Source organism: Thunnus thynnus, chromosome 6 (assembly GCF_963924715.1).
Source record: "Thunnus thynnus chromosome 6, fThuThy2.1, whole genome shotgun sequence".
NCBI classification, from domain to species: domain Eukaryota; kingdom Metazoa; phylum Chordata; class Actinopteri; order Scombriformes; family Scombridae; genus Thunnus; species Thunnus thynnus.
The window spans coordinates 12,392,185-12,406,508 of NC_089522.1; the positions used below are offsets into that span (position 1 = coordinate 12,392,185).

General features: G+C 38.3%; 1 protein-coding gene across 1 annotated transcript; it reads left to right on the top strand.

The window, feature by feature from the left end:
• The first annotated feature begins 1,155 nt into the window (after window positions 1-1,155).
• LOC137185255 (protein-glutamine gamma-glutamyltransferase 2-like) lies at window positions 1,156-13,705 on the top strand. Its single transcript, XM_067593604.1, has 16 exons — window positions 1,156-1,390; window positions 2,916-3,081; window positions 3,425-3,610; window positions 3,784-4,017; window positions 4,884-5,002; window positions 5,182-5,310; window positions 6,389-6,568; window positions 7,046-7,185; window positions 7,436-7,539; window positions 8,041-8,129; window positions 8,404-8,557; window positions 8,767-8,855; window positions 9,581-9,764; window positions 10,110-10,270; window positions 12,845-12,981; window positions 13,224-13,705. The coding sequence occupies exons 2-16, from the start codon at window positions 3,072-3,074 to the stop codon at window positions 13,369-13,371; spliced, it is 2,064 nt and encodes a 687-aa protein (XP_067449705.1). The 5' UTR covers window positions 1,156-1,390; window positions 2,916-3,071; the 3' UTR covers window positions 13,372-13,705.
• The last annotated feature ends 619 nt before the right edge of the window (window positions 13,706-14,324 follow it).

The following is a 14,324-nucleotide window of genomic DNA, read 5'->3' on the forward strand; positions in this document are numbered from 1 at the left end:
TCATTTTAAAAAGTACATCAGAGTTCCTATTTTACAAAGAATTTCTCTCCATTTTGTTTCAGAACAGCAACACTGATTCAGGAGTGATTTGTGTTTGTAAATTTTAGAATATCATAATCAAAGATCTCTGCCAGTAACTGTAATGGGACAAGATGAAAAAGTTAGTGATAAACTTTTATTGTAAAAATATATTTTATGATCTACTTTCTTGACCATCACTAGCATCATCATCAGTGGCCTCTGTATTAAGTAAAATGGTGCTTTAACAGAAATACAGACAGCACCACACTGTTGCCATTGCAACTACATTGTGGTCAGAGGGGGTATTATCCTAAAATCCTGTTCCTGTTAGCATCATTCAAGGACTGTGCTGCCACCTCTAATCTACAATTATCTGGTGCAGCTCCTGTTACTGCTGCGGCAGCACCGTGGAAACACAGCGGTCAAGCAGACAAACAAAATGAGTAATATATGTATTGTTAAGTACCACCACTACTACTATTAGGCTACTTGCACGCTGTTGAGTAGACATCAGTGTCGATAACAAACGAACATATGTTCTCTTTTCTCAGTCACCTTCTGGTTAAACTGAAATGGCTTCCTGTTCACCACAAATGCCTTCCGTTTTAACTGACATCTTCTCATACAACATCCCAATGTTGTAGTCGAGTCACTAAGTCTCGAGTCCAAGTGTTCAACACCCAGTCCTGGACTCGAGTACTACAACACTGCAACATACTGAAATCCTCTCATACAACATACTGAAATGCCATCATACAAAATTATATTTTTTCAACAGTAACTGTGAACGCTTTTCAATAGTTTATGTAAAAGAATTTGACAACACATGTGAGAGCATTTTAATTGTGTATATGAGCACGTTTTACTAGTATGTGTGAAAGCTTTTCTGTGGTTTTTATGAGAGCATTTCAGTTGTGTATGTAAGCGTATAATTTTTCAGTTGTTTGTGTGAAAATGTTTCAGTCGTGTATGTAAAGGCATTTCATTTGTATGTGAGTGTGGTTAGCACATTTTACTCGTATGTGTGAAAGCTTCTCAGTGTTTTTTATGAGTTTCATATCCTGCCTGAACTTGTGTGAACGTGTGTTTTTTGGTCTCTTTGTGTTCTTGTGTTCTCCACCCATCTCCCCACCTGCACCTCATCCTCTCGTTAGTTCAGTTACTATTTAAGTCCTGGCTTTTTGTTCAGTCTTTGTTGGATCATTTGTTCTGGTTTGCTCTGTTCTGTTCGGTTCTGTCTTGCCCTGTTCTGTCCTGATCAGTGCAAGATTAAAGAAGGTTTTCGTCTACCCTGCAATCTCTGCATGCCAGTCTCTGCATTTGCGTCCATTCCTGCTACTCATCCTGACAATGAGAGCTTTTCAGTTGTGTATGTATGCATATAATTTTTCAGTTGTTTGTGTGAGAATGTTTCAGTTGTGTATGTAAAAACTTTTCACTTGTATGTGTGTGAGGTTTTCAGTATAGTATGTGAATGACTTTGGTTTCATATGTGTATGTGAGAGGAAAAGTATATGTTTATGCATGGTAATTCTGAATAATGTCCCTAACAGCCCCTCAAAGAACTCTCTCTCCTGTCAAATTCACCTACATATTGTGAGTGACTAAATGACTATATTGTTTATTGGCGTATAGTATGTTTATTTATATAGAAATTTAGTAATGAGCAGCATGTGTTTGTGCCACTCCACAACAACACAGGATCATGTGGTCTGGGGATATATTTTTGGGGATTCTCTGTGCTGTGCAATACAGTTACTGATATGCAGGGATCAATGTTGTATTTCATCTTGTCGTGGAAACAAACAGCTTGTTTAGAACAAACACAAAGGTCCAGAATCTGAATTTGTGGGAGACCACATCAGTCCAGAGATGGAAGTAAAGTGTCTCTTTTTGTGTCTCATGCTAGCAGGCAAAGCTTGAGAAGTGATAAGGTATCATCATCCTCTTGACAGCTGAATTACATTGTATTGGTTACAAAATAACAAGGAAAACTTAATGGAGTCCAGGATGAAGTTCAAATATCTCCAGCAGGCATCCACTGGCCATAATCCCAGGACTAGCAGAAGACCATGACTAAATGTTGATGACCATAAATGGAAACAAACGTGTACATGTGTACAGATACAGAAATTTGATAGTGTAGTGATTAATATATATTATACTTTTAATGAATTAATTTTGTGTGGTTTCTGCTGCTGAACTGGAAAGTGACCAGACAGAATTTACCTTCTTATTTCACAGAAACAATGTTTCCACATACGTACAGTCAAGATATTTACTGTAAAACCTTTAATTTCCAATGTATGTATCTATACTGAATTGTTTTCTTCCTTTGATCTTTAAACCAAATAAGGAAAACTGCGCAATAAGTTCGTAGCTTCATAACCTTTTCTCAATGTCTTCTAGTAATATTGAAAACTAAAAATGGAAGTCTCATCATTCTGACCTGAGAAAAATGTCAGTTTTTACTGAAGTAAAAGTTACATAAAAACGAAAGTATATGGTGTGTTCCTGTTTTGCATTATAAATGATCATTTATCAGTTTTGTTTATGTTGAATTATACAGTAATATATGCTGCTTTTTTATATTTAAAGAAGAAAATTTGCTTTAAAGCATCTGGTGCATGTAAACATTGTGTTAGTATTGCGTTACATTGTGGTATAATTTGTGACACAAAACGAATTCAACAGAGAAATGTGATTTGCTGACTAAGGACCAGTTTTGTTAATGCATGAAAAATGAGTTGCTGTTTGAATAGAAAGCTTTTGTTTTCAGTAAAGATATTTCACAATAGCTTTAAGATCATGGTCACACTGAAGAATTAAAAAGGAGTTTAGTAAGTCTGTCTGCCCTTACTGGCTAAAAACAGAATTACTAATGTGTTGATCAGACGGATGGGGGCGTTCTGATGAGGATTCACAGGCTACAAATATCCCTCCTGAGCTGTTACACTGCAGGGTCATTGATCAATGAGCACAGGCTGCAACTCAAGTGTCTTTGAAGACTTTGCACACAGACATCGAGGGACAAGAACTTCACTGCAGACATGAGTCAAGGTAAGGAGAAAGGAAAAAAAACTATTTCCCTTGTATGAAAGGTGTTCAGATGGTATTAGTGGACTGAATTATCTACAACTGAAGATGTAGTTTCTCTGTGTTACTTCACAGTGTCAGAGTGCTTTGACTATGTAGCAGATTGAGAGTCGTGTGAAATGTGATGAGCAGGATGACATTAGATATCTCAGATCCAGAACATGGAGTAACACTATATCAACACTGAACAATGTCTTGCTGATGATTTCTTGTGATTTATCATCTGTGAGGAAACTTTGAGCAGGTGATCAAATTTATTAGTCATCAAATTATCAGGTCATCAATCTGTCTTTCCATCTCTACACAGTCTTGGACATCGAGCGCTATGATCTGAACATTAAGAGCAACAACAGCAGCCATCATACGGAGCTGTGTAAAGAGGAGCGTTTGATTGTCAGAAGGGGACAGCCCTTCAACGTCAGTTTACATCTGAAAGCTGGAAGCAAAAAGTTCAAACCAAGTGAAACAAGCTTCACACTCACTGTTGAAACTGGTATGTTTCCTGTTAACCAGTGATTAGGTTCACAAATATGTACAGTATGTGGTTGAGAGAGAAGATCTTTCCAGCAGCATGTATGCATGACTAAATCACCAGTGTGTGCACAAAGATTAGTTTCTCTAGTTTTGATTTAGATTCAGTGCTCATACATGTCTTTCTCTCTCCAGGTCCACGACCCAGAAAAGAATCTGGCACAAAGGTTTGCTTTGGACTCCATGACTCCACGGTGGACACTGAGTGGAGCGCCTCTGCCACTAATGATCCCTCTGGAAACACAGTGTCTGTGACTATCAATTCCTCCCCCAATGCCCCAATAGGGCTCTATTCTCTGACTGTGGACCAGGAGGGGCAGAAGACCACTTTAGGACGATTCACCCTGCTTTTTAATGCTTGGTGCCCCAGTGAGTACAGTATACAGTTGTGCTCATAAGTTTACATACTCTGGTAGAATTTGTGAAATATCGGCCATATTTTGGAAAAAATGACTGATCATGCTGTAAACTTTTGTTTTATTTAATGATAGTGGTCAGGTGAAGCCATTTATTTTCACATAAGTATGTTTGCCCTTTTTACATCATAATTATAACTGAAATCACCAAAATGGCCCTGATCAAAAGTTTACATACCCTTTAATGTTTGACCTGATAATATACACACAAGTTGACACACACAGGTTTAAATGGCTATGAAGGGTAAGTTTCCACACCTGTGACTTGTTTGATTGTAATTAGTATCTGTGTATAAATAGTCAATGAGTTTCTCAGCTCTTGAGAGACCCATGCACATTTCATCCAGGGCTGCTCTGACTTTACTGGATACTGAGCCATGAGGAAAGCAAAAGAACTGTCAAAGGACCTGCGAGAAAAGAGAGTTGAACTTTATAAACCAGTAAAAGGATATAAAAAGATATCCAAAGATTTGAAAATGCCAATCAGTAGTGTTTAAGCTCTGATAAAGAAGCGGAAAATGACCAAAATATGTCAAAATATGACCGATATTTCACAAATTCTACCAGGGTATGTAAACTTATGAGCACAACTGTATATCGTTTTTATGATGTTTTATTTGTGTTTTGGGTTGAACTTGAATTTCACTTTATGTGCTCTGCCTGCAGCTTGTATTCCTGTCTTCTTCATGATCATTGTGTTTAATTTGCAAAACTAAATATCTAAAACATCTGCCAAATGCTGTCAGATGTGAGGTATTAATGCAGTATGCTATTACACTGGTCTGAACACATTGTTGCTTTGACTCTACTGACTCACAGGAGATGCTGTTTACATGCGCAGTGAGATGAAGAGGCAGGAGTATGTCTTAGCACAACATGGGCAGGTCTTCAGAGGAACGTATAAACGAATCAAAGGGACACCCTGGAACTTCGGACAGGTACACAAATTTTAAAAAGTACATTAATTCAATAAAGTTCAGTGAACTGTAGACATAATCTCTAAAAGGTTCTTCACTGTAACCTGAAAAGAGCAATAAACATGACACTATTTTAATATCCAGTTACATTTATTAACCCATTAAGTTAATTCAGTTAATAATTGACCTTCTGTTTTAAGTTTGGACCAGGAATATTGGATATCTGTCTGAAGATCCTGGATAAAAACCCCAAATTTGTGTCTGATGCTGACCAGGACTGCTCTGCCAGGAGAAATCCCATCTATGTGACCAGAGTGCTGAGTGCCATGGTAGGTCTGTGCATTTAATCACCCTGTGATGAGCCCTTTTTTGGCAATGCAGGCAGAGATTACTATGGTGCCCCAGAAAACTGTTTGCTCATTTATGTTCAGTGTTTTATTGTCCTGCAGGGTAACCTCTCTCCTTCTTTTAAAACTTAATGTGTGGCCCTCATTCCAAGCTAAAATGTAGCTATAAGCAGAGTAATAAACAAATAATTTAAAGTTTGTCAGCATGTTATTCCTGCTGCAAGTCAAAAATAGCTTAAAGAGAAATTCAGGGCTATTTCCACTGGGTGTCATGATTCAGTGCCACTACACAATAAATCAAAGCCAGGTATGTTTCCAGACAATGTTGATAACAAGAACAGGATCATGCACTATGTTTATGTTTAGGGATATTCAACATATTTGGAAAAGCACTCATACAAAGCCAACATGACAAACATGTTATCTTCCTTCACTTTCTCTCACAAATACACACACTGAAAACTATAGCATAATCCCTGTTTTATATTACTGTATATTTCTACACATGGACTTTTCATAGTCACAACTTTAGTACCTTTTTTTACTTTCCTGACATCAACTGCTGGTCTTGATACTGTTAACTACTCAGTTCTTCTTCTACGTATTCATAATCTGACATAGCTAGATTTGTGTCTTGTAATACTGATGGATGTCTGAAGCAAATCTGATTTGGAAAATAAGGATAATGAGCCATTAAGAGATCTTGAGATATATTATAGAAGAATAGCAAAAACAACAGCTCAGTGTTTCCCCATTATATTTCTAACCAAATCTTGTTCTTTCATTTTTGCTGTACCTCAGTGAGCTTGATGAAAGTGAGGTCTGACTTTATACAGTTTATTTGGTATAAGTGTCTTAAAAGTTTCAGCATCATTTAGAAGACTTTTGACTGAACAGTCCTTAATAGAAGCTAATGAAAAACACTTAACACAAACCATGTACGTATTGATTTGATATGTGCATACCACCCAGCAGACTGTGGCAAAATGAAAATGAACATCATCCGCTTCCCTGTTTATGCTGTCTTTCTCTCTTGTCTGGTCTCTGTCTGTGCCCTCAGATCAACAGTAATGATGACCACGGTGTGCTGGTGGGAAATTGGGGAAAGGTTACAGACGGGGTTCGTCCAGGCCAGTGGATCGGCAGCGGGGACATTCTGCGCCAGTGGGCAGAAAGTGGCCCTGTCCGCTACGGCCAGTGTTGGGTCTTTGCTGCTGTTGCATGCACAGGTAGGACCACAGTATGAGAGAGTCTTGCTTTGTTTCAGACAGCAATTTCATTTGATTCTTAAATTATTGATTAATCTATCAACCCATACGTTTTGAGGGGTTTTGATGCACATGTTGGAGTGCAGTGAGTTATTGTGTCTTATAGAATTCACATGGTATATTGTCATATTACAATGTGTTTGTTAAACTTTAAAAAGATTCAATAAACCAGCTCCTGAGGTAACATAGAAGCAATTTCTTAAATAAATGCACCCCTTTAGTACCATACAATACCAACAGTCCTGATTTCTGCTGCATTTTCTCCATCCCACCTCCACTGTTACACAATCCAGCCTTTTTATCAAAACTCTCAATTTAGAATTTAATCTCACAGCTTTGTAGCCATCTACCTAGCCACCTCGTGACATTTTTATGTGGTGTCTTTATTGTTTATCTTTGATGAAAGACGTTATCTCAAACATATGCTTTAGTAAGCTGGTGTGCTGAAGAGTTGCTCTCCTCCCTCCTCCAGTGTCCCGTGGTTAGTGGTTACTAACTTTGGATCAGCTCACGATTCTAACGCCAACCTGATGATAGAAAACCTGTATGATGAAGATGGTGAGAGAATTCCTGGACGTGATTCGATATGGTGAGTGTATGGTAGGGATTATTATCTGGTCGATACATGTGCAAACACAGTACAATACATGTTTTTTTACATTCTCTCTCACTATATCTTCCACTATTGATGCATGATCGAATGAACATTGTTTTTTTTTACATTAATTTGCAGATTGAAGCAAAATGGTCATGTTGTTTATTATTATTATTATTATTATTATTATTATTATTATTATTATTATTGTCATTATTATTTATTTTACTCATTTTTTTTCCAGGAACTTCCATGTTTGGGTGGATAGCTGGATGACTCGTCCAGACTTAGGAGAGGAATTTGATGGTTGGCAGACCAGTGACCCAACCCCGCAAGAGAAAAGTGAAGGTGAATTTTGATTTAAATGTAGTTTATCCTTTATTTTTTCAATGGGTATGTCCTAAATGTAGGTCTGTGAGCTGACTTTTTTTGCACGCTGCCAAGGCAGAACAGCTACAGAAGCCAGACAGAATAATCTAAACACCTCATGAAACACGACTCTAATGCCAAGGCACAGTGTTTAACACACCGGTAAGATTCAACTTCTGACAGTAGTCACAGGTTTGGTGTATGGTTATGCATGTGACATCTTACGTTTGGCATGTTCACATGACTCTTCTCGATTCCATGACACAGTATTAAGCAACTGTTTTATTTTTTACTACAAACTCTTAGACCTGTGCATGCTCTCTTGAAGTGTCATAAAGTGTTATACCAAACGCCAAAAATAATAGTTTAGTTTAGTTTAGTTTAGTTTAGTTTAGTTCAGTTCAGTTGTGGCCTGAATCCAGATGTTGTGTGTCTGAAACTCTCTGAAATTCACTGTTTCTGGGTGTGTGATGCTGTCAGGTGTTTACTGTTGTGGACCGGCCTCACTGAGGGCTATCAAGGAAGGGGAGCTGACCAAGAAGTACGATGCTCCCTTTATTTTCGCTGAGGTGGGTTTTTGCTTGATTTTTTAGTGTGAAAAAATGCACAAATGTAAGCTGGACTTCATAAACTCCATAGAAGTTGCATTTATTGACAAGACCTGATCCAAGCTAATCCACAGAGACTGATCAATTTTGTGATCTGAGACATAATTTAAGAGATACTGTGTTTGTTCATGTACTGTATGTGTACAAAATATTTCTATCATATATATTGGTATAGTTGTAATAATATATGTGTCTAGTGTTATCTGATGTTATGTCATGTCGTGTGTGGATTCAGGTTAATGCAGATGTTGTGGACTTGGTGCGCAAGTCAAATGGACAATTGGTCAAAATCGGTGGATCACCAAAGTCTGTCGGACAGTTCATCAGCACCAAAGCTGTGGGCTCAAATGAGAGGCTCGACATCACACACGAGTACAAGTACCCTGAAGGTACTGCCATGCACACACACACACACATACACTGTCTGTTACACATCACTGTAAACATTATACACAGATGACCTCAGCTAACACAATTTTTAAAATGTAATCACACAAGTTCCATGTCTGTTAAATCTAAATGATGATGGTTTTGAAGGAGTCTGTCTCAGGAGGTTTATAATGCTGAAGAACTTACCAGTAATCCTGATGGTTTTCAGGTTCAAAGGAGGAGAGGCAGGTGTATGAGAAGGCTCAGCACCACAACAAGCTACAGCAGCGAGGAGAAGAGCCAGAGCTCCGTCTCAAGGTTTTTCTGTTCATATATAGATATACAGGGGATACAGCAAATAATGTAAATATATAGAAAGAAACTAAAACTCTGAAGTAACTTAATTAAAACATTGCTGCAGAGTTGGGTCAGTTAAAGATATTAAACAGATCTGGCAATGAGCAAAATGATCTACGTTTTCAAAGCAACATGAGACAACATCACAGCTCCTAAGAGGTGAAATCATCTATTTTGCAGGTTCATTGGTCAAAAAAAACAGAACAAATATTTAATATACCAAATAATTCCAACATATGCAAAACAGACAAAAGAAAGACAAACAACTGTCACAAGCTGAAATAACCATCATGGGTATGACAGACATACAGCACACACAAGGTTGTCAAATACTGCTAAGTTGTGTGTAACATAACGGTATGTTTTCTTTGTTTATGTTGAGGATAAATGTTTCATTAAATGTCCCCTTTACATAGATGGTTGGATGGACAGAGGCTCAATTAATCTTTTATCACTTTATATGTTGCATTAGCTAAAATATTTTATGAGCATATTCTGATTATTATTTTTTGCCAAATTTTGCCAATTCTACAACAGAGTTGAGATATACTGTTCCTAAAATCACAGAATCATCCTTTTCAACAAACTTAAGAACTAAATGCTCATTATTAGAAATACAATATAATGTATTTCTGTTATTGTATTCTCCATAAATTAAATGAATCATCTCATGATTCTCATTTCAGATCAAGCTTGCTGATAACATGATTGTGGGCTCAGACTTTGAGGTTTGTGCTGTCTTCACAAACAGCAGCAAGCAGACAAAGACCTGCAACTTCCTGTTTGTTGCCAAAGCTGTCGACTACAACGGAAAACTAGGAGAGAAATGTGGATCCGCTTCAGACAAAGTGGAGGTGCCCTCTGGAGAAGGTTAGCTCTGATCTTATCACAGACACCACAGTGTCTGAGCTTTGAATTTGATGCTCGCACAGAAATCACTCCCACATTGTTTGCAAGTGGAAATAATCATGAAGGTACCTCTATGAAACAAGACTTTTATCTGCATCTTACAAAAGATTCAAAGTCAGTGACTCAAGTTCATTCAACTGTAACACAGAAATATTTCTATAAATTTAGTTATGCAACTGTCTTACAATGTTTGCTGGTTGAAACCTGGTTCACAACCTTCCAAAAATCATTTTCTCATGCAGAAATTGCATTGAAATAGTTGTCATAACCTAATTAATGTGATTTATAATATGTGTGTTTTTTCAGAGAGGCGTCTGTGCCTCAGACTGAAGTATGACAGTTATATGTCAGTGATCACCTCTGACAGGCTGATCAATCTGTCAGCCGTCACTGTCGACAAGCAGAGCAATGACTACCACAAGGCTGAAAAGACCATTGTGTTGGATGAGCCAGTCATAAAAATCAAGGTATGGACGGAACAAATGTGTTCATGAGCGATAAAAACTCTCTCTTATTACACTGTAGGACAACAAACTGAGTGAATAAATCAGTAAATTGTATTTAAGGAGTTTTTATATTCTGGACAAAACAGAACTTAAGTAGCAAGTCAGCCTTCGCACACACAATCACACTCATAACCTCAGAGCAAAATACACTCTTATTCATCACATTTAAAAATACTTTCTGATGACTTTAATGGATCAAAAACCTGCTTTTCTGAGTCAACATAGTACAGACATAGAAAATCACATTAGTGTGATCAAATATTCTGTCAAATCATTTCCTTCCTCCTTGTGTTCAAGTTATTGTTCACCTGTGAGTATTTTAATCTTTTTTATTAAAGTGCTCCAGACTCTGTGAAATTTACATTTACTCTGCCATCTGAGCAAAATAACCACAGGGCAAAAAAGGGAGAGGAAAAGAAAAAAACAATGAACAATAAATAAATAGAAACAAAAAGGGCAACCAGAGTACCAAACCCATTCCCCTCCCAATCCTACAAGAGATAAGAGGACTGTACACACATTACAATGAAAGGACAAGCTTAACACAAAGCATACAATGTAAGTTTTATAAATATAGTGAATTAAAGCACTTCACAAAATGTTAGATCACATTGTATCTTCAGTCTTTTCTAAGTGTTGTATAAAAGACTGTTAAATCATATTAGGCATTCTGGTCTTTCCCCCAAAAATTGGATTCCTTCAACCATTGAGGTTCAGCTGTGAGTGACAGGAAACCAACACATTGTGGTTTGAGATCTACTGTGCTCACAAGTCATCACATGGTAGAGTAGTTACTTCCACCAGTGCTTTAAGTATGACTGTAATCGTGTCTATTAGGTTCTTTCACTTCCCCTGAAGAACATAATTTGGCTGAAATGCATTGGTCACTTTAAGGTAAAGTCCGTAGAAAAATAAAATAGAAGCTTGTTTAACCGGTGCTGTAGACTCATCTTTGTAAATCTGGTATCAGAATCCTTGTCCTTTTCAATCAATCAATTTTTATTTATATAGCGCCAAATCACAACAAAAGTCATCTCAGGGCACTTTTCACATAGAGCAGGTCAAGACCATACTCTTTAAATTACAGAGACCCAACAATTCCCCCATGAGCAAGCACTTAGCGACAGCAGTAACGCCTTGGCCACACTGGATGCGTGAGCAGCGCGTGTGCGTCGCGGAACCTCTTGCTTTTCATTTCGGCTCCCATGTTAACAGGTTGCAGCGTCCACACTGGAAGCGTGTCTGCTGCGGTGCTTCTGCCACTGGCAGCCCTATCTTTCTCGTTTTCCCTGTCTATTTCTGCTGAAAACCGCGCGCGTCACGTGGAGAAAATAGGTGAGACCTCAAATCTCTAGATGAAGCGACGCAGCAGCCTCGCGTGAGGCCGCTCTAACCTGTTAACATGGGCCCCGAAATGAAAAGCAAGAGGTTACGCGATGGACACGCACTGCTCACGCATCCAGTGTGGCCCAGGGGTTAGGAAAAACTCCACTTTAACAGGTAGAAACCTCAAGCAGAACCCGGCTCTTGGTGGGTGGCCATCTGCTTTGACTGGTTGGGTTGAGAGAGAGAAAGAAAGAGGGAAAGGGGGAGAAAGGGGGGGAGGCAGAATAACAACAATCATAACAATAACAATAACAATAAGTAGCAATAGCCAGGGGTGGGTCCGTAAATCATCTTATTTCTTTCTCTTTTCGGGCCTATTCCTCAGTTCTTAAATAAATGTTGATCTCTTAAGTGTATTCCTATAGAGTCATCTAGAGCTTTTAATGTCCAGAATTAATGGATGAATATATTTAACCTTGAACCACGAGTGAGGTAACGTCGCAGAACTTTTTATTGCTCACTCAGGCATATATATATATATATTAGGTTAAAACAAACTGTGTTAAGTATTTGTAATGTTTGCATTATTTGATCATTGTAACCCATTATAAGTTTGTACAGGACATAATCAATCAATAATCATATTATATCAGCTCTTACCAAGAGGCAACCTCCGGGGCTGATGCGCAAGTGCCATTGCAGTTCCTTGAATGGCCACTTGAGGTTGGGTCCAAAAGCAAGTCAATCCCCATAGACCCCCATGTTAAAATGCCCAACTTTACAGCAGAAATAAACATGTTTACAGCCTGGTACAAAAAATGGTTTTGGTCTCTAAAGTTAATTTCCCCTTTCATGACAACTGTACGGGGGGGGGGGGGGGGTGAATTTTTTTATAACTCATCCATTTAAATTTTATTAAGCCGTAAAGTTATGCATAATGAAGGACATGGCTGCTTTGAGTGACAGGTCCACCAGCCGCTAGGTGGCTTGTTTCAGCCATTCGGCGCGCCTCTTTGTCCATTTTTGATTGGCTGGGAGTTAGGCAGCGTGACGTACTGCCAAGATGGCGACGGCCGGAGCGGCTCACTTTGAGCTTCTAAACCGCTCTTCAGAGACCATTGGGTGACGTCACGGTAACTACATCCATATTTTTATACAGTCTATGGCTCTTACATGATGAAACCTGTTTACTTGACCCCCTCTCTGCAGCTGGTGAGAGAAGCCAAAGTAAACCAGTCTGGGATGGCAGAGCTGAGCTTGTTGAACCCTTTACCAGAGCTACTGCAGGACTGCAGCTTCACCATAGATGGGGTCGGCCTCACTGACGGAAAGCCCATAACACTGAGGTATGTCAACCCTGTCCCATCTGTTTTGTCTGTCTTCTTTTATGTACACATTAATTCACAGTGAACTGTTCTTTACAGTGGTGATTTGTGGTGATATACCCAAAATCACAACTAAGAATGTCTTTAAAAAATGATACCAGCACATGTGCACAAACTGAAACATTTTATATCTGTATACATAAGAATAGAGATAAGCATAAAACAGAAACCACCTCTCTGACTGTTGAGTATCATTTTTGCAGGATTGGAACAGTGGGCCCAAAACGGGAGGCCAAGGCCAGTGTTGAGCTCAGTCCCAGCATTACTGGCCCCAGCGTGCTCCTGGTGAACTTTGATAGTGACAAACTGAGGAACATCAAGAGCTTCATCAATGTTATGGTGAACGAATGAGCCAGTACAGAAATCTAATAGCACTGAAAGCTTTTTTACATTGTTGTTCTTTGGACTAGCAGGCACTGAATTTTTTTTAAATGCGCTTACTATTTTTATACTGCCTCTGTAGTAGGCTACCAAAGGAGTAATAGCTGCAATATAATAAGATAATGTCATAAACACATTTAATTTGGTTCATTCTAAATGTGACAATAAAGCCATTGCTACTAAAGCTGCCAGTAGATTGTTTAAGGGAGCAGCGCTTCCTCGCCTCCTTTTAGGAAACAGTTTGTTGTTGGTGATGCAGAAAAAATCCAGTGTGCTAATTGAAAATAAAATTTTGGAGAAAACATTTTAAGGCTGGGTGTTAATTTGTTGTCTTGTGGGCCAAAGAGCGATGCAGAGTCAGAATAAACTCAGTGGATGAATATTGACACCTACTGGTCACATCACATCATGGCTGGTACAGTGTCTCCCATTAGCAGCTGATATTACTGACATTTGTGTTTATGATTTTAAGTGATATTAGAGACAGTGGTGGAATGTAACTGAGTACATTTACTCAACTACTGTACTTAAGTACAATTTTAAGGTACTTGTACTTTGCTTGAGTAGTTTCATGTTATGCTAATCGATACTTATACTCCGCTACATTTCAGATTAAAATTTTAAATGAAGTAATGATAAGCTTATAAATTACACTGCATTGTTTAAGATAAACCAGTGGTTCCTAAACTTGTTGGCTTGGGAGCCTTTACAAAGAAGCTTCGTGTATTTGTATCTCGTCATTTTTCAGATGTCTATGATTTGTATGCAGTTCCACCAAAGACACATTTCCCCTCACATGGTTTCAAATAAATAACTGTTTTAGACCCAAAGAGGTAAAACTCTTCAATATTTCACAAAAATGCAAATATGAAAGAAAAAATATTTCAAATCTATCATCTCAAGACCCCCCAGTTTTATCTCAT